The sequence below is a fragment of the Exophiala mesophila genome (genome assembly GCF_000836275.1).
Source record: "Exophiala mesophila strain CBS 40295 unplaced genomic scaffold supercont1.1, whole genome shotgun sequence".
Lineage (NCBI taxonomy): Eukaryota > Fungi > Ascomycota > Eurotiomycetes > Chaetothyriales > Herpotrichiellaceae > Exophiala > Exophiala mesophila.
Window position 1 is genome coordinate 2,050,028 of NW_015622504.1, and position 27,587 is coordinate 2,077,614.

Below are 27,587 nucleotides of genomic sequence, written 5' to 3' on the forward strand. Positions count from 1 at the left end.
GTGCCTGCCTGGAGTGACTCCCTAGGAAGAATTGGTCTGGGCGGCGCAGCGACCACCGATTCCCATTCCCATGAATCTGCGTTTGTACACAGTATGCAGAGTCACTGTGCCGGGTACGAGCATCTTGCTAGCCTTACACCCTAACCAACTCAACTGCACTGAGCATCCAGCTAGTGTCCCACTACTTACCACTCGTATCTGCTAACACCACAAAGCCATCAACCTTCTCCCTCCCAAAATCTGGTGTGCGGTGGTCAATAAGAGGCGGAAGCCTGGTCGTCCGACATCCACTCTCAGATATCCTCCGGACACGTCGTCTTACCCAAGCCAACCTGCGGCTACACTGCTGATACCCTCGAAGACCCCTCCACCTACCTTGCCCCCTCACACATGTCATGGAGGCAGCATCGGCGAGGATGGCCTCCCGGAATCAATTCGACGGGTTTGCCCCGCCTCGATCGAACCTGCAGAGGTTCATATACAATGCCTGCGACCCAATGGCTAATTTGGAGCCGAATCTCGCAATAAACCTCGAGATTGTCGACCTGATAAACTCGAAAAAAGGCAACGCCCCTCGCGAGGCCGCAGTCACCATTGTCCAACTTATCAACCACCGAAATCCCAACGTCTCCCTCTTGGCCTTAGCTCTCCTCGACATCTGTGTCAAGAACTGCGGCTATCCTTTCCACCTACAGATCAGCACCAAGGAGTTCCTCAATGAACTTGTTCGTCGTTTCCCAGAGCGCCCGCCCATCCGTCCGAGTCGGGTTCAGGCAAAGATTTTGGAGGCGATCGAAGAATGGCGCCAAACGATTTGCCAGACATCGAGGTATAAGGAAGATCTCGGCTTTATCAGAGACATGCACAGACTGTTGCTTTACAAAGGTTACATGTTTCCCGAGGTTCGCAGGGAGGATGCTGCTGTCCTCAACCCCAGTGATGTATGTGTGCTGTTCACAGCCTGCCTCGGCGCTTGCTGACATTGCCTAGAATCTTCAGTCTGCGGAAGAGATGGAGGAGGAAGACCGGGCGGCGCAGTCGGCAAAACTACAAGAGCTGATTCGGCGCGGTCGTCCTCAAGATCTTCAAGAAGCCAACAGATTAATGAAAGTCATGGCAGGTTACGATACAAGGCACAAGACCGACTACCGAGCCAAAGCCGCAGAAGAGGTGGCCAAAGTCCAGCAAAAGGCTAAAATCCTCGAGGAAATGCTGCAAAATCAGAGGCCTGGGGACAAGATCGAGGATGGCGATGTTTTCGGGGTAGGCCACCGTTGCGCATGGCGAGGGGACACTGCAGTTATGCTAACATGTCACACAGGAACTCGCAGCGGCACTGTCTAGTGCGCATCCCAAGATTCAAAAGATGTGCGAGGAGGAATCCGACGATGCAGAAGCTGTGAATAAATTGCTCGAAATCAATGACAGTATACACCGAACGATCGAGAGGTACAAGTTGATGAAGGCTGGTGACGTGGATGGCGCCAACAGAATCGAGAAAGGAACCCTTGGGACCAAGACTGGAGTTGGGAAGAATGCCGCAAACGAGCTCTCACTCATCGATTTTGACCCAGAGCCGCCAGTGGCCACGTCGTCCACCTCTAACACTAATGGCGGCTCGCTTCTGGATAGCACAGATTCCTCAACGGCTGCTGCCAAAACAACCACGGTCCAAGATGACTTGCTCGGACTGTCCCTTGACGACACATCGTCGGGTCCTCTCGGCACCATCTCCCTCGGACCAAGCACAGGCTCAGGGTTCGCAGCTGGTTCGATCTTTGCAAGCACACCTAAAGCCGCGCCGCCACCGTCATATTCGCCAGCTCCAGCAAGTCAAGCCTCACCCAAGCCAAACTACGACGCCTTTGCGTCACTGACGAGTGCCCTTCCTTCGTCAAAGCCAGCAACCCCTGGACCGCCCCCAACAACACAGCCGCCACAGCAGCGGCCAGCAACGCAGTCGCACATTGACCCGTTTGCGGCTCTAGTGTCATCCAGTTCTCGTCCTGCAACGCCTCGCTTGGCCGGAACTCCACAGCCCGGGGCGCAATCTGCAGCGGCCAGACAGACCGTTACAGCGCCTGCAGCGACAGAAGATGAGTGGCAGTTTGAATCTGCGTTACCGCCAACGAGAACCATTCAAGTGCATAGTTCGTCTATCAAGATCGAGTTTGAGCCACGTCGAGTACCAGGTCAAAATGTGATCCAGATCACCGCACGATTTGGCAATACGACACATCAACGGATCACGGGATTGCATTTCCAGGTTGCTGTGGAGAAAGCGTATACGCTTCAATTGAAGCCTCAGAGCGGACGAGAGTTGCCACCCAAGTCACAAAACGCAGTGCAGCAGGATATCATCCTCAACGGAGTGCCAGAGGGTAAAGGCAATGTGGTCAAGATGAGGTTCAAGGTGTCATATGAGTTGAACGGGTTTCCTCAAGAGGAACAGGGAACTGTACCGTCGCTGGAGATTCAATGAGATATGAGCATTTGTGTATCAAGCTAGTGCTGTTCCCCGTGATAGATGGACCTTGAAGATGCGTGTAATAGAGCAAATTCGGGTCGATGATGAATTGGCGTCACGATTGATAAAATGAATGGGGTTGATGACACGAATTCTGCGTGTTATAATGGGGGAATCATAACGTGACGCCGACAGGGCAGGGGCATACCATCAACCTCTTGTGACATCCTGAACGATAAAAGAAACCTGATGACGAGCCTGGAAGAGGCAAAGTTGGTCATGCAGATGATACAGACGGCAAGATGCGACTTCTCCCAAGCGTGGAAGGGGCCATGGCATTAGAAAATGACAAGAGGAAGGAGCAGAAACACGTACGACGAAAGCAACAGCAAATCAGCTTGAATCCCAATGACACATCATTTAGCAACCTCTGAGGAATTCTCCTCCACAACCTTACCACACAACATAAGATCTTTTAGCCTCAAACCCCAAGAGGATCTGCTCAGATATTCGATGGTGATTTGTTCGGAAAGACTCTCGGATAGGAGAGCAACGTTCTGTCAAGATCGATCGATCTCCGGCAAGTAGATCCGTGAGATCGGCGGTCCCAAGGGTTGAGGTGGCAACGCAGGGAGATCCATATCTCTTCTTGAGTACCTCCCTAATTCATATATGTGTTGGCAGATCTCCATGGTCATGCTGTGATAAAAAAAGCAAGACCCATGTATCGACAGTTGACGAAATAGTCTACGTACATACCTTACGGCATTGTGGAGAGGAAGGAATTCAGGAACATATATCCGTGGACATAGGACGAGAGGCAAACCGTCCATGCGGGTGGTGAATACGATGATGCGGAGACGGGGACAGGGGACAGGGGACATTGATGCTAGGGTGGAGGCATCCGTTCTGGGGGGAGAGGAGATGAGACAGAGTGATGGCGATGGAAGGATGGGCATCTTGAAACGAGCCTTCAGCGGCTCAAGTGATGGGGATGGCATTGACAATGGGGATGACGCTGCTTCGTCATCATGGTAATTCCAAATGAGCCTCTCCTGGCTTCAAGGAGCTTTGCTAGATGCTACCCCAATTCCCATAGCATGGTTGGCACGGTGGGCAATTTGATTGTCACTGACAAGACAACTCGAAACTTTGGATATTGTGCGGACGTGGTAGATGATGAACAGTGCGCGACACTTGTGTCATTGTGGGTACTTACCTTGGAGATGGTGCCTAAGGCACTGTTGCTCTGAAGGTATAGGTCCTCCTATGGTTCTGTAGGCTACCTTGTATAGGGGCATTAGGCAGAGATCCAATCTGGACCACAGTATGACTGAGGAAATTCAAGTCCATACCTTTCCTTTCCTTGCGAAGGTATAGGTATGTACCCCTCTACCATACCCTTCCTCATGCAAGTTCGCAACCTTCATGATCCCATTCACGGCTTCCAGAACATGAGACCCAGACCTTAACAAACCCTAAATTTTTACCTGGAACCTGACTAGTAACAAAAATAACAATCCAAAGTCTCTTTTCTCACTTCCTTGCTACCTGCTTTACCATACATCATCCCAGGTTCATGCACGTGTTCTACGCTGAGTGTAATTAATTACCTTTCATTCGTACGAACCGTGCTTTTGTACAAACTAAATTGCAACAGTTGTCCTTTGCGCTCATGCAATTTGACAGGACTGACTTTTTCGGCTATGGCATGCATATTGTTCTTCCGGGGATTCTCGTGTGCTGCCCTCGTGTGGTGTGCATGCGATTAGCGATCGATCGTCAGGTATATTCGACTAAGACAAATGTGCGCCACAATTAATTGAGGCACAAGTTTAACGTCATACTAAGTACCGATCTATGGATTTAAACTTATTATTCAGCAGCGCCGCATAAGGGGTTGAGGAGTGGAAAGGTAGCGTGGTCGTGGTATGGTCGCCGGTCTGAATTGAACTCCAAATACTCCGTACAGCCGTTGACCGGCTCGATAACCGATCCACACTAAAATCTGACACTAAAACCAAAACAGTCAAGATGGACATGTGAACCAGATCCCGCAAACGCACAGACCCTCGACCATACTTGACAGGTCAGGGATTGAGTTTGAGTTGGCAGGTAGACAGACTTTGGAACACCGCCGCAACAAACGCCCAGGAAAGCCGAAATGGAGAAATCACTCGGCGGCGTTTTCTAGGACTGACTGTATCCCAATTTCAATCCCAATTCTCTGGGTGTTCTTGATCGATCGTTCGTGATCGGCGATAGTACCGAAAAACACTGGTATAGAAAGGTCAAGGCGTTTCAGTTGTCAACATATAATGGTTAGATAGTGCGTAGTTTTGGGTACCTTCGTCGTACCGAGGAACGAAGATATGGTAGCTCTGGGAAAGTGGAGAGGAAATAGTACCATCCGAGTGCTTCAGAACCTACGGAGTACCTATTCTGGCCAGGGTATTCAGGGATGACTTGTGACTTAAAAAAAGTTGACTCGCAAGGGCATGGTTGAAGGTGAAGATGAGCATGATCGCCAATTGGCATTTGGAATGATTGAGGAGGCATGGAGGCTGTGTCAAAACGCTGTAGGCAGACATCTCTGCTTGCCACGGGTTATTGGTCCCCCCCGAAACATGCGCGAGTAGGCTCTGCTTCGCGATCGTCACAACCCATGCCTCGCCTACATGCAGCCCTAACCTAATCGCTGGCCTCCTTCCCGTTCAAGACTGGCGTAAGCTTGGTCTTTTCCAGGCATCCCCAATTTTAACCTTTTCATCTCTGCATTGGGAGGTACCTACCTACTGAATTAAGGTATTGAACAGAAGATGGACTGACTCGGGGCTCAACGGATGAGCCATTCAGCCAGCAAGCACATCCACTACTACTGTCAGCCTAACTAGGTAGGGACCAAACAAACGCGGCCACTGTGGCCCCTCGGCCCTAGTCCCAAGGCAAGTGCCTTAGGCAGGCAAGGTTGGAAGGTTGGAAGGTTAGAAGGTTGCTCTTCCACCCGTTGTGCTTGTGTTTAACCATCAGCAGCAGCACCTGGGCGTTTTGGCACCTGGCGTTTGACGCGTGCCGGCTCAAAGCCTTCAAACACACCTGGCAGCTCTGTTGCTTTCTACATTCTACTCCCTCGTCTTTCTCCGATTCGATGGAACTCGTACGCGGCCGAACCAAGCTCCTAAGGCCTCAAAGACCTCAGTTTCCCACCAATCGGTCGTTGGTCCCAATCCCACCAGAACTCCAACTGTCTTTGCCTTCCATCCTCTCTTCCACCTCTCACCTGTCCTCCTCCCATGATCCAATCCACCATCCACCACCACCATCCATGCCACTCCACTGCCCACTTGGACAGATCTGGGATCACCTTGTAACCCATACCCGGCGATCGACGCTATTCCTCCCTCCCCAATGACATTTCCCTCTACCTTTAGATCCACCCGTGCTTGAACCGCTCAGATCTCGTATCCTCCTTTCCCACGTTCGTTTCCACTGTTTTCAATCTTGCTCGCTCTTGGCCCAATTCGTACCACCTCCTCCCCTCCTCTGGCGTTGAATTCCGACCCTATTTCCCTTGCCATAGCCCTTGTTGGACCTGTCGCCACCTCTGTTGTTCCTCTTCACACAATCTTTCTACGTCCTCGACTGTTCTTCAACAGTCGCCATGTTCTCTCCATAAGCCACTCTGATCTCTCATTGTGGTCTGTTATCACCGTTTCTTGTCATATCGCCTTGTACTACGGCATATATCCATATCGCCACTTCGACTTGTCTTCCTGTGAGATCCTTTGTTTCGAGTTCGACCCAAATTCCGGACCACAAACACTGTCAAAACGGGCACTTTGTCTCATTGTATTCATTTATATTACCTGAGGCGCTATAATGCCTCCGATGCGAACCACTCCGCCGGCAAAGGCCATCAAAACCGAGCGCACTCACGAGGAAAACCAAGAGAGGTAAACTCTCCTGCATCTCTCGTCCTAATATACACTAGCTAATACCACTTAGAGCATATATTGCTGCCTCAAGAAGGAGTGACCGAAGTCTAGAGGCTCGTGTTGAGTCCGCTCGTCGAGCGTCTGAAATCCATAAACGCAGAACCGGCCGCTCGCTCCGTGTCACTGAACAGGATGTTATCAACGAGGAGATGTATGAGGAGGAGGACGATGACCTGCCCATGCACTATCGACGACTTACAGCACATCTTCAGACTGGTTCTGCCGACTTCAACCGAAGGCTGGCTGCCTACTTGACACAGCAAGTCGCAGTTCGCAGCATGATGGGACAAATGGCCCAGAATCCATATGCACAGTTCCCCAGCACACCCTATCAGCAAGCCGCTCCCAACATGTACCAATCCCCCATGATGCCTCAACAGTCAAACCCGATGACACATTCTCCTACAACTTCCTTCCGCTCCGCACCATATCCCTCGCCTCATCAACCCGGCTTCCGTCAATCACACCAAAGAGCTTATTCAATGGCTTCATTACCGAACCATTCCCAGAACCCAATGTCTCCTCCTCTTCCTCACCATCCTTCACCCACTGATCCCCGGCGAATGTCGACACCAGCAATTCCCACCGTGGATGGCTCTTCTGGAAACGCAGACGGCATCAAAACAGAGCCTGGGCATCCCTCACAGAATGGACAATTCCCACCTCTCTGGCAGGATATGGGTCCATTCACTACGTCTCTTCCTCCTGAGACCCAGCAGATGTTGGCTTATGCCCCTCAATTGGATCATAACGACCCTTCCTATGCCATGCTGATGCAAGGCTCTGACCAATTTACCTCTTCACCATTCTATCCTTGGCCGGATATGCAACATGGTGGCGGAGGTGTCAAGGGTATGCCCGTTCATCCATCAGCATGGCAAGGCATGTCGGCTACCCTGGCTCCTGCCGTGCTGGATCAAAATGCCATGACCTCGGGGGTACCCCAGCAGGCTAAAACTGAGCATGGAATGCCTGCCAATCATGTCTCTACATCAACATCTCCAGAGACCACTCTTCCCCCTTCAACTGGCATTGACTTCAATTTTAGTCAAGATTCAAAGCCCTTGAATTTTGATATGTCGCGAGAGAATAGCTTCCAAGGCTTTTCAAAGTCTGGTCAAGCCACTCCTGCAGGTGAAGGTTTCTGGGACAATTTCGTCATCGATGGCTCCTGGGACGACGACCATAACATTACTGGAGGCGGTGGTGCAAATTCTGACCACAGCGTTGATGTGCCTGCCATTTAAAAACCAAACACAATTCACATTCATCACTTTCATCACTGAACACGTGCGATGACAACGGCGCGTCTTAACCTCCAGCGAGATTTCGACAGACCAACAGTCCAGTTATTTTTTCGGACTTTGAATCTCTTCAAAGGGAACACCCGTCCCATAGCGGACATTTGACTTTTCGTCACTGTAGTTTTTCTCACCCAGCAACGAGACACGATGCTATTCGATTTGGGACGCCGGCGTTTGGCCACCAACCACAAACGACTTGTCTATCTGAACTGGCTTACGGTAATTTCTCTACTTAATCGGTCAAGTGTCCCGAGATCATGGAGACACCGTCTGCATCCCAGGGAACCTGCAATCTGACCACCACATCCCAACACCCGGGGACTTTGTTTTCTTGAATGAAGGAGATACCCATGTTATTCATGCATGGGTCGGTATATTGGCCGGTGGAATATAAAATTCAAAAAAGGGTTTTTGGAGTTTCGATGTCGAGCTGTATGTCCTGATGTCCTGATGTCTTGTACGACCTGTACCGAGCTTGCATGTGCAGAAATGTTCATTGCGAAAGGACATGGTCATATGATGGTCTATGATTTGATTCTGGATTCTGGTGGAGTTGCGCCTTGCGCGCATCATACCATTGGAATAAATCTGAGCCAGTCTCATGTATCGGGCAGGTACCTAGTTACTCTTCATCTCTATCTCGAAATCGAGATGAGTTGAGAAATAAAATCACTCCTCTTTTTTCCCCATTTTTGATTTTTTTCTTAAACAGTAATCTTTTTACGTTGGCCATCTGCCTACGTGATTACGACCTAATTCTAATTCATAGTATGTATTCATGAGGGCAAATGTCATCTCTCACCACGAGTCAAACCAAAAAAGAAGCTTATCACTAAATAGATCTTATTCTAATACGTGCCTTTCTACCCTGTCCCAGAATTTGGAATCACCTTATCCATACCACCAGCCATATCCTGCGCGATAGGACTTTGGTGGCTGCATTTTGTACCCATGCACACCTGTGTCTTGGTACTCCATACCCAGAACGCAATCCCCAAAGAGTCGGCCGTAGAGTGAAAGGAGAGAGAAGAAAGCGGACGAGGAGAATGGCTAAGCCATCAAGATGTCAAGCCTCCCATCAAGTTCCGCACCCTTGGGTGATTCTCCGCATGGTGGTTTGACACAGTACGACACCGCTGGAACAAAACTCGGCGACCAAAGAAATGTATCTGGGACCCTGTCTCACTTGACAATGCCGCTGCCGCGACGCAATACGTTTCAATCCGCCAAAACGTTGAACCGACCAGAAAATCGGGCTCGACAAAGTGAAACCAGTGTACCCATCCATGGCTGAGGGAATCTGCTGATTTGTTTGTTTTTTACCGATGGCCAACTGGCAGCTACCTCGTTCTATTTCTCGCGCAAGCTGCCCGACTGGCTCGGCTTCCGGTTCAGTTCGGCACTGTTTGCCAGCTGACTGGCTGAAGGACGTTGTGTTAGGTCGAAGCTTCGTCGCATACTACTCGAACTGCTTCTCCGTCTTCGATTGCGTAGCTCGGCCGGATCGATGTTGGATAAGCCTCCAGCCCGGGCGAGAAGGATGAGAATATCTGTCAGACTCACCACTCCGACGAGGCGGCCAGAGATGCGAGCTCCGGGAAGGGCTGAGGCGGAAATGGATGGCCCTGACGGGGAAATCATTGGGGCTTTATGTGAAGTGTCGACCACACTGTGCGAGAATGGATCGGGTGCTGGTGGTGCCGAAGTGGCGTATGGAGCACCCGCAGGATGTTGGCCGCTGCCGCTTGAGATGGCCGACGAGTGGCTCGACGTAGGGGCGAGGGTTGCCGTGTGGAGAGATGGGGTGGGAGGGCCAGAAGAAACGGGGGAGACTGGCTCGGTAATCCACATACGGTGGGATTTTGTGGCGACGAGTTTGGCGACCGTGTGGGCAAGCGTCGAGAGCGGAGTGACGTGGAACACGGGGAAGGAATCCTTTCCTTCGTACATGCCTCGGGTGGAAAGGATGACGGTGATGAAGTGGATACAGGTGTTTCGGAGGAGAGGGAGAGACGAGGACTTTGTCAAGAGTTTGACATCCACATTCGAGATATTGCCCACGACGTTGTGGTTGTGGTCTACCACAGCCAAGGAGGAGACGCCTTCATTCAGAAGAAGGGTTAGGGCTTCGGCGAGTGGACGATCACCACTGTAATTTGTTATGAAAGAGTGTACAATGTGGGTGGGGAGAAAAGGACTTACTTGATAGAGATGACATTATTTGACCCGATTTTGAGATCTCTCAAATGCTGGCTGTAGAGTTGATCCAACACCGGGAAGCTTCTACCGTTTTCCCACAGGAAACGGATGAGGCGAGTCTGACTGAGCACACCAGTAACTTGTTGGGTTTCAGGATTTCTAACGACAGCACGATGGACTCCTTTGCCGAAAGTCTCAATGGCTTTGACCAAGTCGGCATCTTCGTCCAGGAACGTCAAGGGCTCCTTCTTGCTCAAGTCTTGGATTTCTCGAAGGGGAATTGGTTTGCCCTCCCGTGCCCGTTTAGCGAGTTCAAGAAAATCGTGCGCATGTTCGTCGTCAGGATGGGAAAGGCCAACGACAAGGAGTAGGTAGGCATTGAGGTCTCTGGCATCGAATGTGCCGATGACTGGCGAACCTTCGCGTTCTCGTATGAGGACAACCGGGGCGCCGGATTCGATCAGGAGCTTCAATGAGTCAGTGTCAGAAGGCGAGAGGTGTGACAGGAAGAACCAACCTTGGTAGCAGCCTCAACACCAGTGTCAATGTCAACAAATCTTAGATCTTCGGGGTTTGTCAACTCATTGACCTTGACCGTTTGCCAATCTCTGCCCGCGAACTTTGGGTCTGGATTTGCCCGTACTGGAGGGTTATCGATCAAATCTTGAACAGCCAATTGAGACATTGAGGGTTGTCTTTGGGATCTTGGAGAAGGGGGATGCCCTCTGAGTTCATTGAAGCTCTGTCGATGTTGAGCAGCGGCGCTAGGCATAGAGGGAATTCGTAGGCTTTGTGGTCGGGAGGATGGTGATTGTGAGTCGAAGCTAGAGCGAGAGGAAACAGCGTTCGAAGGGGGGGAACCAACAGGAGGATCCCTCCCAGGTGCGGCCATGGCGACAGGATCAGCCGTGTGGTATGTTGAAGGATAGGTCAACAGACTGAGCTGGGGCCTCACGGGCAGTGGTCAGATGAGGCAGGAAAGATAAATAAATGATGCCGACGATGTGGGGAAACAGAAGAAGAACGTCGTTGGGTAGAGGCAGTGGTGAGGGCGGAGGGTTAGGGTGGCACGGGTGGTTAGGGATGCCCCCTCGGCCGCTGCGTAGTGATGAATGGCGGGGTATTCCTGTGTCTTATGCGTATCGTATCACGCGTATCTACAATTGCAATCTTAATTGTTGGCTGCAGCTGCAAGGACAAGTGCTAATCATGTGTAAAGTGCATTATTGAGGTCACTCTGACTGACCTATGGTTATATTGCGCTGGAACACGATGCATCAGGAAGACATGTACTCTGCCTGTGGACTATTATTCAATAATCATCATCATAATAAAAGCACGAACCTCACCTGATGATAGCCTTATTTACTGGAGCCTTTGAGCCATTCACCAATGAACGCTTGGCTATAGTCTGCCGGCTTCCCGAACCTGTAAGGAAGAGCATATGAGTAAGCATGATTAGGCAAAGGCGGACACTACTCCGGGCATTGGAGGCACTAATTATTAGGAGGGGAGCACACCTAAAGACCCAGCAATTTGGTACAAAACTACCCCAGATCTTTGCTGTTCATTAAGCCCTTCTCCAGGAGACAACGTGTCTTTGCAGCATAACGGGGGAGATCTAGCTAAGTGAACCCCAGAGGACTTCTCAACGGAGACAATCAGAAAGACCATGTTTCCCCAGACATGGTGTCATACTGGTTGTACGAGTTGACAAGAAGGCCGTTCGGGCTACCCACCGATGCAACACTGGTTGTTCATTGGTGCACACTCGAATGTGATTCAAGGCGGGGGGACATTCACTAATCATTCAAATGGAGATCTCTGTCCAACCTGACATCGCAAGACCTCTGCAAAAGTACTGCCTCCTCGCCTCTGCTAGAACAATCCAGCATTCACGATGGGTAAAATTGTAGTAGCATTTGATTTGTATGGCACTTTGTTGTCCACCGAAAGCATCGCAGTTGCCTTGGCATCACACTTTGGTGAAGACAAGGCCAAGTCCATTGCTGCATTATGGAGGAGGTACCAACTCGAATATACCTGGAGACTCAATAGCATGAGTAAGTGACCTGACATGCCCACCAGAGATGCATGCACTTATGGTCCAATGTATTGAATAGAAAAGTATGAACACTTCTCCGAGGTCACTCAGAAATCTCTTCACCATGCCTTGGGCGACCACAATCTGAAGTTGGATGATGCTCAGACCCAGAAACTGATGCAGTCCTACGATCAGCTGTCGACTTTTCCTGATGTGAACCCTGCTCTCGACCGGCTGGCTGAGAATCCAAACATTGAGTGTGTGGTCTTTTCTAACGGCACAAACATAATGGTGTCCAATTCGGTCAACAAGTCAGGCAGTCTCCGCTCTTCTGCCTTCAAAGATCTCATCACCGTGGACGCCATTGAACAATTCAAGCCAGCACCGGAGGTGTACAAATATCTAGCTGAAAAGGTCGGTAAGGTTGGACAGGAGTCTGATCTGTGGCTGGTGTCAGGCAATCCGTTCGACGTAGTAGGTGCGCGAGCGATTGGCATGCAAGCTGCATGGGTTGATCGAGCGGGTAATGGATGGCAGGACAGACTTGGCCAAGGTCCAACTGTGGTTGTCAGAGATCTGGGACAAGTCGCCGACGCCGTGGAGAACCACGCCAGAAAATGAGCAAAAGATACCTCAAGCGATTTGTATTATAAGAGTGTGGCTATACGCTATACTGGCTCGTCTGTATATCGCCCGTTTGGAGTCGTCGAGTTCAAGTCTCGCGATCTCCTAGCGTGCTCCATTTTCGCCGCCCAGAGGCCACTGCCCGCGGCTGTGGTGAGTAAAAAGAACATGCTCAGGACGGGACAAAGTTGCAGGGTCAGGGCCACGATCCCGAACCACGTGTATTTCATCTGGCGCTTGCGGACATATTCTTTGCGTTCCTTCTTGGACAAGCCAATGAATTGAAAATACCTCCAATGGTGGAAAGGCCCAGCTCGATAGCCGGTCAGGACAAGGAAAATGGGCACCCCAACGAAAGGGATGAAATTGATAGGCAGCAGAATAACAAACTCCACGATCTGCCGGAGACTGAACGGACTGTAAATGGCTGTGACCGAAGGCTTCCCTAGCATTTTGACTGAGTTGTCGGCATCAGAATTCAATAACCGCGCCTCACCGACCAAGTCAGCCAATCCCTGGTCTATGAGGACGGCATCAAAAGTGTCGACCAGTGTCTCATCCACAAAGAAGGCTTCGAACAGGATTGCAACGATGGCTGCACCTTCGCCCAACACCAGAAACAAGCCACTTAAGAAGGCACCGGGTCCATGGAAGATGGCTAGGAAGGCGACTTGAGGAAGAAATGCCCAGACGAAGAGATTGACGTAGATGAATGCGGAGAGGAGGAGGAGTGGAACGAGGCGAGCACGGAATAGTGGCCAGAGATAGGGGTGTCGGAAGAAGTAGTAGATGCCCTGTCAAAACGAACATTGTCAGATATCTCGAATCTGGGGTGTAGGGGACGAAACTACCCACCTTCAAGGGATAGAGCCATGTGGCACCCGTTAGGTTGCGAATCATGTTGACCTCGATCTGGGATGATTGGGGTGATGAACTGAAACTCCTGTCCCTATCTCACCTCTGTCAAGAACCATCACCTGGTTGTGGCTGTCTGGAAGAACCACTGCTGATTGACGCAGGCAGTGATACGCAGGCTGCAGGTTCCATGGAGGCTGCAGGCAAAGAGGGAAGGGACGACCCTCGCGGCTCCTCAAAGACAGTAGCGATGACGCAGGCAGGAATCCCACCAATCAAAAAATGCTTGGCTGTTGCGCCAATCCACAGCCTTTAAATTCCAAAACTCTCCGTCCACCTTGATCGTCGACTTCTTTTCCTCTTCTTTAAACTGAAACATCCTCTGTATTCACTCTGTCAATGACGCTGCTCACAGCGCAAATGATTGCTGGAGGGGAAATCAGAAGGATAGAGGAACTCATTGGCTCACTTACCCCGGAGTCTCCTGCCGCTCCTTGCGGATTGTGGAGTCTCTGGAAATATTCTTGATTGCTGAACATGTCTTTTCTCTTCATGATTGACTGATCTGATGCGCGCCATGCATTACAAAATACCCTCAGAGCGAATCGCAACACGAGCCTGTATGAAAGACCGAGGTTTTGCATCTGTTGATGTAACGACTCGTTGGACTACCGGGCTGCGTGAGCCTTGGCCCGTACAGCTAACTACGCTTTAGCTGCGGTCGCTTGCTCACTTCCGAGGAGGATATGCCTTCCCGACCGACTGGCGAGATGCAAAGGGTCTAAGGGGAAGGAATCCTGAAGGCGAGAGTACGCCCTAAAAGTCCTGCAGGCCTACCGCGTGATGTAATAAGTGTCATCATTCATACTCTCGAAGATGTCTAGGGTTTCTCGGAAACCATGAGTGAAAAACTCTGCACCGACTTTTTGTCTTTGGAGGAGTGACTGATGATACAGATTGCGCCGCCCAAAGACATGGCCAACGACCAGGGTGGAAGCCTGTCTCCAGGTAAGCGAGAGTCTCCTGACGCACCTAGCCAGAAGGAAGATTTCCCAAAATTCTGCCTCGAGAATTCTGCCATGTGATGTATTACGATTTCCCCCATATATAGTTTCTCTAGAAATGATACATTTGCGAGATTTTGTTACAATTGACCACCCCATATCACCTCACTCCATGTTCTCAGACTGGTATGATCGAATGGTTGACTCTTTATACAATCAATTCGGGTGAAGCGGCAGAGATTTTTGCGGCCAGAGAGGGTCACTGGTGTTAATGCCGGTCTAGATCATACTAGCTGGCTATTCGTGCGGTGTCAAAGGTCGCTTAAGTGCAGCCACGTCTGGCGGCTAGGCAGTAACTGGGGTGTACAGAAGTTTGCAGCAAAAGATCAAGTTACGACAAGCACCGGCGCGTATGGTACCGTAGAGACTATTGAGATTGCCACTGAGATGGTGGGTAGAGGACAACCTCAGGATATGCACGCATGGTTTTTCCTGTAAGAGGCATGTCCTTGCAGCCTCCGTATACAAACAGACAAGTTGCAACAATAATGCCTTGGACCCTTGTCTCATGCATTGTCAGATCAGAACATTTTTATTTATGCTTGTGCTAATTGGAATTGGGGAGCCACGTATAGACCAGAAAGGCTTGAAGGATTAAAGGGTGTTAGGCGAAGGGTCCAAGTCGATGCACGGAAGCCGAAGTTTCCTTGAAGATTTCCAGGGGATAGATCTGCGGCTGTGGTTAGGGCAACGTCGACTCGAAGGCTAACAGCCCTTTTAGTTACCGTATAGTTTCCTTGTAGGGACACTCGCCATCGACAAGGAGGGTAGAGGGATATGGGATCCTGGAGCCTGGAGTTTGAAGCCTGGAGGGGATGAGGGGGGAAGAACCTTGGCACAACGTGCGGTCGGTCTCCTCCGTGGTGAAGCCCTGAGGAAACCCCAGATTTTTCGGTGACACAGCGTGCACTCACACCCCCTCGACCAACCCAGTATGCGTACCATAGACACGCCATCCACAAGAGGCAAAACAGAATCAATGACCAAATCCACGCCCCCAGTAACGACCCCAGTGCCCCCAGTGCCCCCTCTTCCCCTACTTTCGCCCCCTCAGGCCCTCGGCCCCTCGGCCCTCCTTCCCTTCTCCTCCCCCCAAAGTCATCAGTCGCCTGGGGACGCCCAGTGCGCCCCCAATTGCAGTATGAAGCAGCGATGCTGAATATTAGGTCCTCGGGCTATCCACAGGCTATCTTAGCAGAGGCACCATTGGAAGGCCAACAAGCCAACGGCCATGTCCTTGTCCTATACGCGGAAGTTTAGACTAGTCGGGGTACCTGGTAGCTTATAACTGAGTCTAACTGAAAGAGTATGTGCCATCTGAAAACACCTGCATCTCGAAAGCAATCCACTCTACGAGCGAAAGGAGCACCAAAGGAGCACCCACCATTTTTTCACTTCTCGTAATCTTCCACCATGTTGGGTCTGGAGAGTGAAGGATTGACTGACTCACTGCATGGCTAGAAGGCGTTTCTGAACCTTTATTCATTCTTCACTTGACTCTTACAATTCACTGAAGATTCATCAGATCGAATCCTTAGCACTCGACTGGCCAGCTTTTCGGTGGACCCAACAAGCTACCAGTCACCACTCATCATCCTCTCTCCCTCACTCCACTCGACCTCCAACGCCACCACGAGCTACAGAAGAAGAACCAAGAAAACTCGTCTTAGCCTTGCCTACGCCTGCTACGCATACCCTGCAACTCTGGTCTGCCTCCGGACCGTTAGCCTTTAGGCCTCAACCATCCCTTGTGCCCTTGAACTCTCAAAACATCCACCACACTCCCAAACCTCTCTTTCGGCCGGCATCGACACTTCCTTGGTTTCTCTAACAAACACTGTCGCCAATACCCTCATCTTCCTCTTCATCCGCGTCTTCCACCTCACCTTCATTCTCGCTGTCGCCGTCCTTGAAGTCCTTGAATCCAATGGACCCACATCTTCCATCCTACCCCAGATCCATCCACCCTGCATAGCGTCGTACTTGGTCCTTCACACCACGTTGAATCGGAAGCTCCCCCAGCCATTCACACAATTCCCACCAACCTCAAACTCACCTCATCCGCTTGCGCACGTGGCTCCTCTTGCCGGCAAGAGCATTTGCGTGGACCCAACACTGATTACCGACTCTGACCTGAGGGCTGAAGACAAATATCACAAGAGTCAACTGAGAATATCGTTCGCCCGCCAGGTCCTTTCTGCTCGAGTACTCGCGCGGCCACTCACATTCGCTTCTATCACATTTATCTGACTATGTACCGCTTCCCTCCCGTACACTTCGAATCGAGTTGTCCCGGAGCCTACTGAGACACCATGTCGTCCATTTCGCCAACCGCTTCCTACTCAACCGCGGCCCAGCCTCAAGATGGAGCTGGCGCATACAAGTACGAAGACAATACATATCACCTTACCCAAGGCTATGCCGGCCAATTCGATGTTGCCTTGCCTCTAGAACGATCAGAGTTCGAGTCGGCGACAAAGGACAATTCAAAAACAACCCCAAACACATCTTCCGAGCCGAAAAACCGCCTGCGCAAGGCCTGCGACAGTTGCAGTGTGCGGAAAGTTAAGGTAAGCCACCGCCTCCCTCTCTCCGCCTGGTCCCGCCTTTTCCTGATCGAGACTGACATGATTCTTTCAAGTGCGACGAATCTGGCCCTCCATGCAAGTCGTGCGCCGCGCTTGAAATTCCTTGCACCTTTGACCGGCCGAGCCGTCGGCGCGGGCCTCCCAATCGACATGCAGAAGCCATTAAGAGACAAAAGCTTGAAGGCGGCGCTTTTGAAGGATCTCGAGGTTCTCCGACCCATGACGCCGCTTACAGTCTGGCGGCTCTTGCAGCACCTGCGCAACTCTCGGCTGAATCGATATGTGATTTATCCACCTTGAAAATATTGCTGGATGATTACTTTACGTACATCCACCCTCTGATACCTGTGCCACATGAGCCGACTTTTCGAAGGGCTTTTGAGGCACGAGAAGATCGAACTAACCATAAATTTTTATCTTTGATCGCGGCCATGGTCGAGTGCCTGGTTGCTTCCTTTCCAAGGCGACCTCGCCAACTGTTTACTTCTGATGTGGCGAGAGCCACGTTCCCCAATGCTGGGGCTTTGATTGACAGATGTCACCAGGTTTTTGTGGATGCTCGTGGATTAGGATACATCGATCGACAAATGACACTGTACGATGCCATTGCGAGCTATTTGGTCGGGCTGGCAGCTGGCTACACCTTGGACATTTCTCGAATGCGACTCTATCTCGGAGAATGCACCATCATCATACGAGAACTCGGCTTCCAACGGCCAGAGATCTATCGACCCGCTGCGACACCAGGAGGAACTTACCAACCGATAGACCCTCAGCGCCCTCCCCCCATCGACCATGTATATCAAGAATCCGGCCGCCGGCTCTTTTGGCTTCTTTTTGTAGGTGCAATGTCTGCACGCCAGCTGGATGAAGCAGAAGGGGACCTTTTGATGCCCCCCGTCTCCCATGCCGAGATGCTGCCGCCATTGCCACTGGAAGTTGACGATGAATACATCACCGAGTCTCAAGTATATCCACAACCTCGGGGCATAGTTTCGGAGCTGGCTGGTTTTAACCTCAATGTCAAAGTGTTCCGCGCATTTCATTTTCTGGCGGCACTCGAAATGGCGTTTGGGGCCAACACGGTCTATGACTGGGATCGGCAACGTCAATTCATCCGTCGCGCTCTACAAAACGTCAAGGACGCCACGCAAAACGCGCCCAAAGAGCTGCAGCTCAACCCGGCCAACGGCTTCGGCGAGTGGCCACCGACACAGGCCGACATCTCGGCCTACTCTCACTTGTTCAATGACAGGGAAGCCCAAGACTCAGAGCAGCAGCCCACTCCAAGCACGGGTCGAGGGTCATTCTCACTCCCACCATATTCCAAAAGAGCTATCCAGTTTGAAATCCAGAAAGCTAACATCTACGGCACCCAACTGTCGTCGAGATCTTACCTTGTGGAACGATTCTGGAATCTTTACGAGATTGTGGATCGGGACAACAAGCAATTTCCCACGGCACTAACTGAAAAGGCGGGGACTAGCTCGTCCCCCACAGCAGGCATCATGGCTACCGGGATGGAGCACAGTTACCGTCAGGCAACGGGGCGGACACCGAGCGACAGTATGATGGACTCTGGAGAGCAGATGATGGCAGTGGAAAGAGAAGACATTGTGCGCGATATGGCCTTGCTCTTGAAGAGTGTTAACCAAGTCAATATGGAGCCCAACGGAATGAGTTTTGTGAGTCATGTCCAAAAGCTGAATTGGAGAGTTGGAGAACTAACCAGGTGATAGTGCAACAAGATTCGAACCGTAGCATCCACGCTACTGGAAACCAAACGAGCACGGATGAGCGTGATGCCAACACTAGATTCGGAGAGCGTCAACAGTTACCTTCATGTGTTCCTCGGTATACTATCAAAACTGGAACGATTGGGACCAGGGCGGTTCCGAGGTGGACCGGATGGAGAACTTGGCGGCGTGTTCCGGACACCAGAAGAAATCGAAGACGAGGAACTGACGCATTGGGCCAGCCTCAAGGAACATCAAGAACGATTTGTACGACACAATGGGTTTTGGTGACGGGGCAGGGCTGGCTTGGGGGGGGTTTGGAGGGGTGGCGGCGGTGGATTGGTATTCAAAAGGTTCATGAGACACGACCATTGAGCGGCAAGAGAACTTCTGTGTGTGTAGCAACAAAAGCGGCATAGTCTGAGGGTTGTGATCAATCGAATTGTTTTTGAGCGCTGACACTGTTGATAAAAGGATTCGAACATCGAGATTTGGTGATAATTTACGAATCCATTCCCATACATTCGAGACTTGCACCTTCCACGTGTCTGGGGCTTGGCGACGCCAAGAGATTGTATCAGGTTCGCCTCTCTCGAAAAAGTCGCCTTAGATGAACGACACTTCTTCTTTCAACGTTGCTTCTTGATCCGATTTCTTGATGAAAACAACTCAATTGGGTTTCATAATATGTGGACTCGCTCCAAGTACAATCAAAATTTCCTGATGTAAAGCAAAACCTTTATCCAGCACCTCTTTGACAATGGAAAAGGAATCCTTGATCACCATGACGAAGCTTCTCAGGATTGCGTGAAGGACCCGAGTAATCCGACATCTCAATTGCTCGGATCGCGGGATTTCACCATGACTCGCAATCCAGATCCCTTTTACAACCACCAAAGACCCAAACACCTGACCAAGCCTTTGCGGCCATGGACTGAAATCGCGCCCAGCAGGCAGCCTCCAAGCGAGACTCCCGGTAGAACCGAACTTGGGTTGGGCTACAGCCGGGATTCGGGGCAGATTTTTGTTGACTATGAAGTCCGTTTGAGCAGAAACAAGAACTCGGACTGGATCAGGGACTACCGAACGCCCTCGTTGGCGAGGAGAGCCGACCGAGCCAATGACGGCAAAGGTGCTCGTTCTTTGGCCTCGATAGCTCAAAGTAGAGTGGCTGCGCAGATGCGAGATTTGACGCCAGACCACTTTTACATGATTCCCTGGGCAATGGCGGAGGAAATCTGGCACGATATCCTTGATAGGTATGGTTTTGGTTATCTCATCGTCTGCTCTATGACGGCCAGCCCGCTCATGTGTTCTTCACTAGACGAACTGAAAGCTTCCATGCGTGGAGGACACTGGCATCAGCCTTTCCGCACGCAGACGAATTTGGACAGCGAGAATATCGATATCTGCTAGACATCCGACAACCCCAGTTGGCAGTCTCTGATTACTTCTCCTCCATCACTTCTTGGGACCTGAAATGGTTAACTTGCCTTCGAATATCCCCCAAGCAGCTGGCCAAGAGCGATCTCGTAGCCATCCACCAAATCAGCAACCTAGCCATACTCGATCTTTCCGATGGCCAAGTCACCATCGGCTCTAATGTGTCATGTTTCGACGAAAGGGTCATGCGAACATGGGCGGAGCTTGCCGCCGCCAAGCAGGCTTTCCAACATCTGAGGGTTATGTTATTCGGATGGCAGGAGGATCTTTCTGACTGGATCTTTCGATACGTCAATCAATTCCCGTCACTTTGTTATATCATTGTGACCGACTGTCCAGGAATGCACCAGAGAAACCGTCCTGAATGGGAACCATCATCCAAACCCAGAGGGTGGGAGGCGAAACACGCCAAACCTAGCGCTAAGAGTCTACGGCCTATCGTGGGCGAAAAAGAATTTGGCCCGGGCGCTATATCTGGATGTTACTACGAAAGCATGGGGTTATATGAAAGCCTGGCCAACCCACGACGGCCAGATCTGACCGAGAGTGTTCCGATACTTGAGACTTGGATTGGATCGCCACGGCCCTGGACTCATATTGTTGAGGACTTTCCTTCGACGCGGACTATTTTTTTTGAAAATATAAAAACTAAGAGCTGGGAAGAGACACAGGCAAAGGCAAAGGCGAAGAGTACCGGCGATGATCAAGTCAAGCGGTCGAGGAACAGCGGGATGTATTCGCACGAGAGTGCATCACCTCCACCGAAAAGAGCTGGATCACAGGCTCGACCGTTGAGAAAGCCGGTGGGCAAGACAATGGCTGATATATTGGCTGAGTTTCATTAGGGACGCTTCGAGGAATGGAGTCGTCTCGAGAAGCGGACTTGAACAGCTTACGTCTCAATCAAGGAGACCTGATGACATGATAGAGTATGATATATACTAAGATGAATCTACCGCAATGACAATTCGCAGATTAAGTCGAGTGATCTACACAATTCACAGGTGATGTTCGTGGACATTTTGTTATATGGGGTGAAGTAATGGGACAACTGTTGATAGAGGTATGCCTCTATGCCTGGGTGAGCGGGCGCGGGCGCTCTACCTGAACAGCTGCCTAACCTGACTAGCGAATGGGGGGCTTTGATGCACCGATCCGCCTATCAACTTACTATCGCTGGGCGATTCTATAAGCCTATCCGTCCCCTTATCCTTCCCCGCCTCTTGTACCCCGCAAGCCTCTAACCACACCTTCCTACCAATAATCACACCGCCGTACCTGCCTTTGTTCCTGTTGGTGACGCGTCGGCAGACTTGCCTTTTTTATCACTCGATTTTTGTGACATCGCATCTTAAACTTCATCTGCGCCAGAAGACATCTTGGACAATATTCACAACATGGAAAGATATCCCCTTGCAGTGCTCACACCAGAAGACATGGATTCATGATCGGCATATTCGGCCGATGGCTGCCTCGATCACTGCGTTGATTCTGAGAAGGTAGTCCATTTCTTCCTTGTCTCCATTCTCCTCATTTCGAGCAACAGCATCGCTTGACCAAACCATGAACAACCCTCAATTTCCCTAGCCCACGCCTTTTTAGGCGTCCATTCCTGTTTGTCTCCACCTCAGCCTCGTCACCTCTGAACCATGGCCACTCCCACCAGATCACAGAACATCTCAACTCCAAAAGCCCACCTCTCTACCCCAAGCAGACTTATGGCCTCTCCACGCCCCGGAACCGCTTCTGCCCCTGCTTCAAACCGTCCCTTGGCCCATAAATCTCCCGCTGTCAAGACGCCTGCCTCCACTCAAGGCCATGTCCATCACGTCAGTGTCTCCTCTCAGCCCTCATCCACTCCTCTCGCGGCAGCCGCAATCCATGACGACCTCCTCGCCCTCAACTCCCCGGCGGCAGCGCTCATGTCCAGCTTTGGGCCATCAGGCTTGACCCCGCTTGGAGCAAATGCAGATGGTCTCGGTATCACTGCAAGCATGAACGGAGCAGCCCACACCATGTCTGATATGCCCCTCAGCCCAGAGACAGAACGTCTTGCCAGGGCCCACCTCATCGCCGACCTCCTCAGGACTCGCATTGCTGGGAGGGGTATCACGCGTCAGGGCGTAGAGCGAACAGCGCAGCTCCATGGTCTGGAGGCTCTGTGGGAGAACAATGTGCTCACTGTGGCTGGAAATACGGTAGACCTTGAAATAACATTTGACTCGCTCAATAGCGACTTGGTCAAGATCGTCAGCCTCAAACTCTTGATCACCGAAACCGATGATCCTCAGAGTCAGCCTCAAGGCACTGCCATCCTACAGAGTAGCCTGGCCCCCTCAAAGTCCCGGGATGGCGTCGTTCAATGGAATGACCTGACTGATTTCAACTCCAACTTGCGCTATCTCGGTTCGCTTGACAAGATCAAACTCAAAGGCGGAGTTACTTGCTTCGCTGCGGTCACTGATCTTTTCAATGCTTTCCAGAAAGTTTGGGATGCTGAAACAGATAAGCTGAGTCTACACAGCACATCTCACCATATCAGACGGGGCTCGGTGGGAAGGCCATCAATCGACCGTCCCCCTCACCTCGGTATCTCACTTGACTTCTGGTGTCACGGTCATCGTCTTCCAGCCAGTGCCTCTGAAAATGAGCAAGATTTGCTGGAGAATGAAGGCGATCTTTTCACGGCTCGGATTTCTTGTGAAGCAGGTGATCCTGCCACGGCTCTGACTGCCGACTGGGTTTCAAGTCAAGTCCTCTCGATACAAGCCCGTGCAGATTCTCTATTGGATGCCGATGCTGATGCCCTCATGCCGGACTGGCAGGACCCAGCCACCGGAGCTACGCAAGCCGATAATGGCACCAAAGCCGACGACAACGATGTGGATATGGACAAGCCAACGCAGTCGTCTGTGTCTTTCTGCAATATGCATTTTGTCTGTTGGCTCTCACCGGTGATACACCTTCCGCTCAACGTAGCAGCTGGGCTCAATGTTGGAGTTCCAATGCTTGACATCCAACAAGCGCACGCAATCACATACGAGAAGGCCCTCCAGAAGAACACCGTTGGAACACTCCCAGACAACAAGGACCATCTTGCAGAAATGAGATGGTCTCGAACCTTCCCTATGATCCAGTCAGACGCAGACGGCGTTCCTCGAACTCATTCATATGGTCTCAGATCTCCTCAAAACGGAACCTTCTTATGGTGTTATCCTGTCAAGTCATTGAAATTCACTCATCCGCGGCAACTGACCACTGCCCTACCCGTTCTCCGCCAGTATGCTTTGCTCTGGACCATCTTACTGAGTTTGGTTGAACATCATGCTTCCGGCCCAGACAAGAGTACATCGGCCAAGAATGGCTCTAAAGATCAGGACCAGATGACCCATCCCCGTCCACTTGTACGAAGCAACGTCCCAAAGCCGGAGCTGGAACAGCTTGGCTCATCCACGAATGGCGTTGCTTCCTCTGACCTTTTGTCAGTCGATGTTACTTTGGACATCATCTCTGATCCGTCAAAAGCTCGTGTCGACGTGATAATACCACTCCATGGCGCTCAAGCGCAGCGCAAGCGAAGCCCATTCATCTTGTTGTCCTTTAATGTATGCCTGGGCGGAACCCTTGAGATCAAGAGTCTCAGTGGTGTTGGCCTAGGCCCTTCTACCGACAGTAGTCTCGAGGCGAGGGTGTTGCAAGTTCTAACCACTACCGAAGATATTGGTCTGGTTGTCGAGTGGTTACTTCTACAACATGCCACTTCTAGCTAAGACGGCATTGATGAGTGTTTTGTGATTCGCCCACGTCGGTTGAATGACCCTCGAGTCTGATGGCAACAATGAGCACATGGAATGCCTGATGTTCGAGACTCACAACACAGCACTCTAATTTTGAGTAGTCATCTAGATAGATGCAGCGAACAGACCAACACCGACATCCGCATGAAGTCTAATTATGTCTAGCAGTCCCTTTAACCCTCGTGTCTCATTAGCTGTATTCCATCCTGGCGTGCCTGGAGAAGCCATCCGCCTCCCGTATGTCCGCCTCCCTTCTAGCGAACTGCCGTCATGGAACTGCCAAATTAGGCAACCCGACAGAGCGTGAAGTTGTTTGACACTACCAAAACCCAATTGAAAGCAAGTCGCCAGCAAGAGGAGCATCTTGGCTGACGTGAAGATCCTTGCTCCCCACAAAGGCTTTGCAAACCTTCTCCATCATTGCAACGTGTGACGAAGTGGAGTGGAGATATGTGAGCCAATGAACTTTCCTAAATCGGCTTGCCGACAAGCAAAGTTGGACTTTCAAGCATGAACAAGGAGCCTAAGCTCTTCTTCTGGAGTCTTGAGGCCGGAATGACGACTCCACATTGTGGGAATACCCAGGTGGGCAGGAGGCGATCGTTGCCTCGATGAGATTTGCCGATGGAGTACCATGAAGCACAACGGAGTACAGACAGAAATTGATATATATTGAAGACTTTGTGGCGTTCTAACTAAGGAAGATTGGAGTTCGGCTATTCAGAATACACCAACAAGTCGAATAATCCTTCTCTAACAAGCATGAAGTTGTTCGGCAAGAGGTACTTGGGCCTTCGAGGCACCAGACTCAATGTCGCCGTGGGAATCATTGCTGGGCTTGATTTCTTGTGAGTCCCAACAGGCAAATCCGATTCCTTCTGTTTTTCATCTCAAGCTACATTTCACACATGTAAAACTAACCATGGAATCTGGGACAGACTATTCGGCTACGACCAAGGCGTCATGGGCGGACTATTAACCCTCCCCAGTTTCACGGCAACATTCCCCGAAATCGACACTACACCTGCCGGCACAGCTGGACTGAGCCCTTCAGAAGCATCGCAAAGATCAACCATTCAGGGTATTTCCGTCGCATCATACAATGTGGGCTGTTTCTTCGGCGCCATATCATGTATCTGGATTGGAGATATATTGGGTCGACGAAAGACTATCTTCCTGGGTTCATCGATCATGGTTGTGGGAGCTACTCTACAGACATCGGCTTTCAGTCTGCCGCATTTCATTGTGGGACGGATAATCACGGGCTTGGGTAATGGGTTGAATACTTCGACGGTGCCGATGTGGCAGTCGGAATGTTCGAAGTCGCATCGGAGAGGACAATTGGTTATGGTTGAGGGGGCCTTGATTACTTGTGGTAAGTTAATCTCTTGTTCTCATCTGGGTGCCGTCCAGTTGGCCAACAAAGAGCCGTTGCTGATTGTCTGGCAGGAATCATGATCAGTTATTGGGTCGATTTTGCATTTTCATTCATCGACTCCGATGTCTCATGGCGATTTCCAATTGGGTTCCAACTATTATTTGCTTTAATCATTCTGACTTTTATTCTCGAACTTCCTGAATCGCCTAGGTGAGCGTCGATTGACCCCGAGGGGTTCTTCCCCTATTCAAAGAGGTTGCACAAAATACTGACCTGACTGAAGATGGCTCATCTTCCGTGGCAACGAAGAAGAGGCCCTCGAAGTACTCGGCGCCCTTTCCGATAAAGAGCCCACCGACAAATACATCGTTGCCGAATTCGACGCTATCAAGGACACAGTTCTCGAAGCCGAAGCAACCACATTCAAGGATCTGTTCACCATGGATGAAGATCGTCACTTCCATCGTGTCGTTCTCGCCTATGTGAATCAGATGTTCCAGCAAATCAGCGGTGAGTCTTTCCAAGGACAAGGACTCAAAGTGTCTTTCATTTCGAAACCCCTTTCCAGGATACATGCTAATCAAAGCTCAATCTCGTACCATAACAGGAATCAACCTCATCACCTACTATGCCGCTACCATCTACGAAACCAACATTGGACTCAGCCCATTCATTTCCCGGATCTTGGCCGCTTGCAACGGTACCGAGTATTTCCTCGCATCTTGGATCCCCGTCTTCATCATTGAGAAGGTCGGTCGTCGGAAATTGATGATTTTTGGTGCCGCGGGAATGTCATTTTCAATGGTTATGCTTGCTGCAATGACTAGTATTGGTGGGACAGGGCCGGGGATTGTTGCGGCGGCGTTTTTGTTCATTTTCAATACATTTTTCGCTATTGGTAAGCACTTGGTGGCTGTTGTTCGAGCTGTACTAACTCGGATCCTCCTCCTTAGGTTGGTTGGGAATGACCTGGCTATATCCAGCAGAAGTTGTCCCTCTGCGAATCAGGTCGAAAAGTAACGGACTTTCGACATCTGCGAATTGGATCTTCAATTTCATGGTTGTTATGATCACACCAGTGGCATTCGATTCGATTGGGTATCAGACATATATCATTTTCGCTGTCATGTAAGTTCACTTACTTACCAACCAGGAGGATCAAGAACAAACGCTGACTCGACTCTCTTCCTCACAGCAACGCATTCATCGTTCCCGTGGTATATTTCTTCTACCCCGAAACAGCATATCGATCACTGGAAGAAATGGACACCATCTTCCACAAGACGACTAGTGTGTTCAAGGTAGTGTCGGTGGCCAAGCATGAACCTCATCGATACGGCAAGAATGGTGAGGTGTTGATCGATTATCAAGAAACAGAGGAACATCAACGAAGGCGGAGCAGTGTGGCTAGAACAGCCAGCATGGCGAGTCAAGGTATTGTTGGCGGTGGTGGAGATCGAGATCCCGAAAAACGTGGGTATCATCATGATCATACTCAACAGTTCAGAGGTGGTCAAGCTGGTCCGGCGCCTTTTGGAGGTGGTGGCATTTGATTATGGAATGATGGGATGGCATGGTGATTGAAGACGAAGAAGAATAAGACGAGACCAAGAAAATTGCAGAATTGTTAGGCTCTGTGCTATGTGGGTGGATGAAAGACCTGTTTGATTGTATATTTCATTGCAATGACGACCGAATCAATGACATGAACATCATCCAAATTGGAGTTGGTGCTGCTTATGAAACAAGTGAAGCCTATCCTCAATCTCCCACACTGCGAATCCATTAGGCTCTAAATAAGAGGGGTATCAACATGCTCAGACTCGTAGAATCCCGGGGGAACGGAGGGCCACATCTCCATATCCCAAGTATTCAGTACTCACTAGATATCTTGGTGAGTAAATTAATAGCTAATGACGCTACCAATAAACCATCCAAAAGGCCTAAACATTGAGAAAGGACGCGCATAACATCTACCTGATATCACATCATCGTTGCTCAGCTCCGCACTGATGTCGGGTTCTCGGAAGTTCCGCACGCAAGTAGTCTTACTAATCGACATTCTCACCATTTTAATATAACTAATTCCGATG

The 27,587-nt window shown here is 50.6% G+C and overlaps 9 protein-coding genes across 9 annotated transcripts; 7 read left to right on the forward strand and 2 right to left on the reverse strand.

Moving 5' to 3' along the window:
• Positions 1 to 4: 4 nt before the first annotated feature.
• On the forward strand, positions 5 to 2,796 carry PV10_00656 (uncharacterized protein). The gene is made up of 3 exons (XM_016364764.1): positions 5 to 941; positions 991 to 1,263; positions 1,322 to 2,796. The coding sequence occupies exons 1-3, from the start codon at positions 396 to 398 to the stop codon at positions 2,480 to 2,482; spliced, it is 1,980 nt and encodes a 659-aa protein (XP_016228413.1). The 5' UTR covers positions 5 to 395; the 3' UTR covers positions 2,483 to 2,796.
• A 2,864-nt stretch (positions 2,797 to 5,660) lies between these two features.
• PV10_00657 (uncharacterized protein) lies at positions 5,661 to 8,455 on the forward strand. The gene is made up of 2 exons (XM_016364765.1): positions 5,661 to 6,420; positions 6,473 to 8,455. Exons 1-2 carry the CDS (start codon positions 6,347 to 6,349, stop codon positions 7,707 to 7,709), a joined length of 1,311 nt encoding a protein of 436 aa, XP_016228414.1. The 5' UTR covers positions 5,661 to 6,346; the 3' UTR covers positions 7,710 to 8,455.
• Positions 8,456 to 8,517: 62 nt separating this feature from the next.
• PV10_00658 (uncharacterized protein) lies at positions 8,518 to 11,228 on the reverse strand. Its single transcript, XM_016364766.1, has 3 exons — positions 10,483 to 11,228; positions 9,969 to 10,432; positions 8,518 to 9,915 (listed from the first exon to the last, which is right to left on the reverse strand). The coding sequence occupies exons 1-3, from the start codon at positions 10,855 to 10,857 to the stop codon at positions 9,117 to 9,119; spliced, it is 1,638 nt and encodes a 545-aa protein (XP_016228415.1). The 5' UTR covers positions 10,858 to 11,228; the 3' UTR covers positions 8,518 to 9,116.
• A 295-nt stretch (positions 11,229 to 11,523) lies between these two features.
• PV10_00659 (haloacid dehalogenase, type II) lies at positions 11,524 to 13,818 on the forward strand. The gene is made up of 2 exons (XM_016364767.1): positions 11,524 to 12,028; positions 12,089 to 13,818. Exons 1-2 carry the CDS (start codon positions 11,866 to 11,868, stop codon positions 12,628 to 12,630), a joined length of 705 nt encoding a protein of 234 aa, XP_016228416.1. The 5' UTR covers positions 11,524 to 11,865; the 3' UTR covers positions 12,631 to 13,818.
• On the reverse strand, positions 12,722 to 13,678 carry PV10_00660 (uncharacterized protein; the record flags this gene model as incomplete). Its single annotated transcript, XM_016364768.1, has 2 exons — positions 13,489 to 13,678; positions 12,722 to 13,427 (listed from the first exon to the last, which is right to left on the reverse strand). Coding segments are annotated over exons 1-2 (750 nt in total), but the record flags the coding sequence as incomplete, so codon positions are not given.
• A 2,429-nt stretch (positions 13,819 to 16,247) lies between the features above and the next one.
• PV10_00661 (uncharacterized protein) lies at positions 16,248 to 19,371 on the forward strand. Its single transcript, XM_016364769.1, has 3 exons — positions 16,248 to 17,122; positions 17,194 to 18,825; positions 18,880 to 19,371. Exons 1-3 carry the CDS (start codon positions 16,865 to 16,867, stop codon positions 19,165 to 19,167), a joined length of 2,178 nt encoding a protein of 725 aa, XP_016228418.1. The 5' UTR covers positions 16,248 to 16,864; the 3' UTR covers positions 19,168 to 19,371.
• A 166-nt stretch (positions 19,372 to 19,537) lies between these two features.
• On the forward strand, positions 19,538 to 21,304 carry PV10_00662 (uncharacterized protein). Its single transcript, XM_016364770.1, has 2 exons — positions 19,538 to 20,135; positions 20,201 to 21,304. Exons 1-2 carry the CDS (start codon positions 19,738 to 19,740, stop codon positions 21,162 to 21,164), a joined length of 1,362 nt encoding a protein of 453 aa, XP_016228419.1. The 5' UTR covers positions 19,538 to 19,737; the 3' UTR covers positions 21,165 to 21,304.
• A 417-nt stretch (positions 21,305 to 21,721) lies between these two features.
• Positions 21,722 to 24,282, forward strand: PV10_00663 (uncharacterized protein). Its single transcript, XM_016364771.1, has one exon. The coding sequence runs from the start codon at positions 21,969 to 21,971 to the stop codon at positions 24,087 to 24,089; it is 2,121 nt and encodes a 706-aa protein (XP_016228420.1). The 5' UTR covers positions 21,722 to 21,968; the 3' UTR covers positions 24,090 to 24,282.
• A 596-nt stretch (positions 24,283 to 24,878) lies between these two features.
• PV10_00664 (uncharacterized protein) lies at positions 24,879 to 27,152 on the forward strand (the record flags this gene model as incomplete). Its single annotated transcript, XM_016364772.1, has 7 exons — positions 24,879 to 24,964; positions 25,055 to 25,491; positions 25,566 to 25,704; positions 25,778 to 26,004; positions 26,102 to 26,392; positions 26,448 to 26,622; positions 26,690 to 27,152. 7 exons carry the CDS (start codon positions 24,879 to 24,881, stop codon positions 27,045 to 27,047), a joined length of 1,713 nt encoding a protein of 570 aa, XP_016228421.1. The 3' UTR covers positions 27,048 to 27,152.
• Between the last annotated feature and the right edge of the window lie 435 nt (positions 27,153 to 27,587).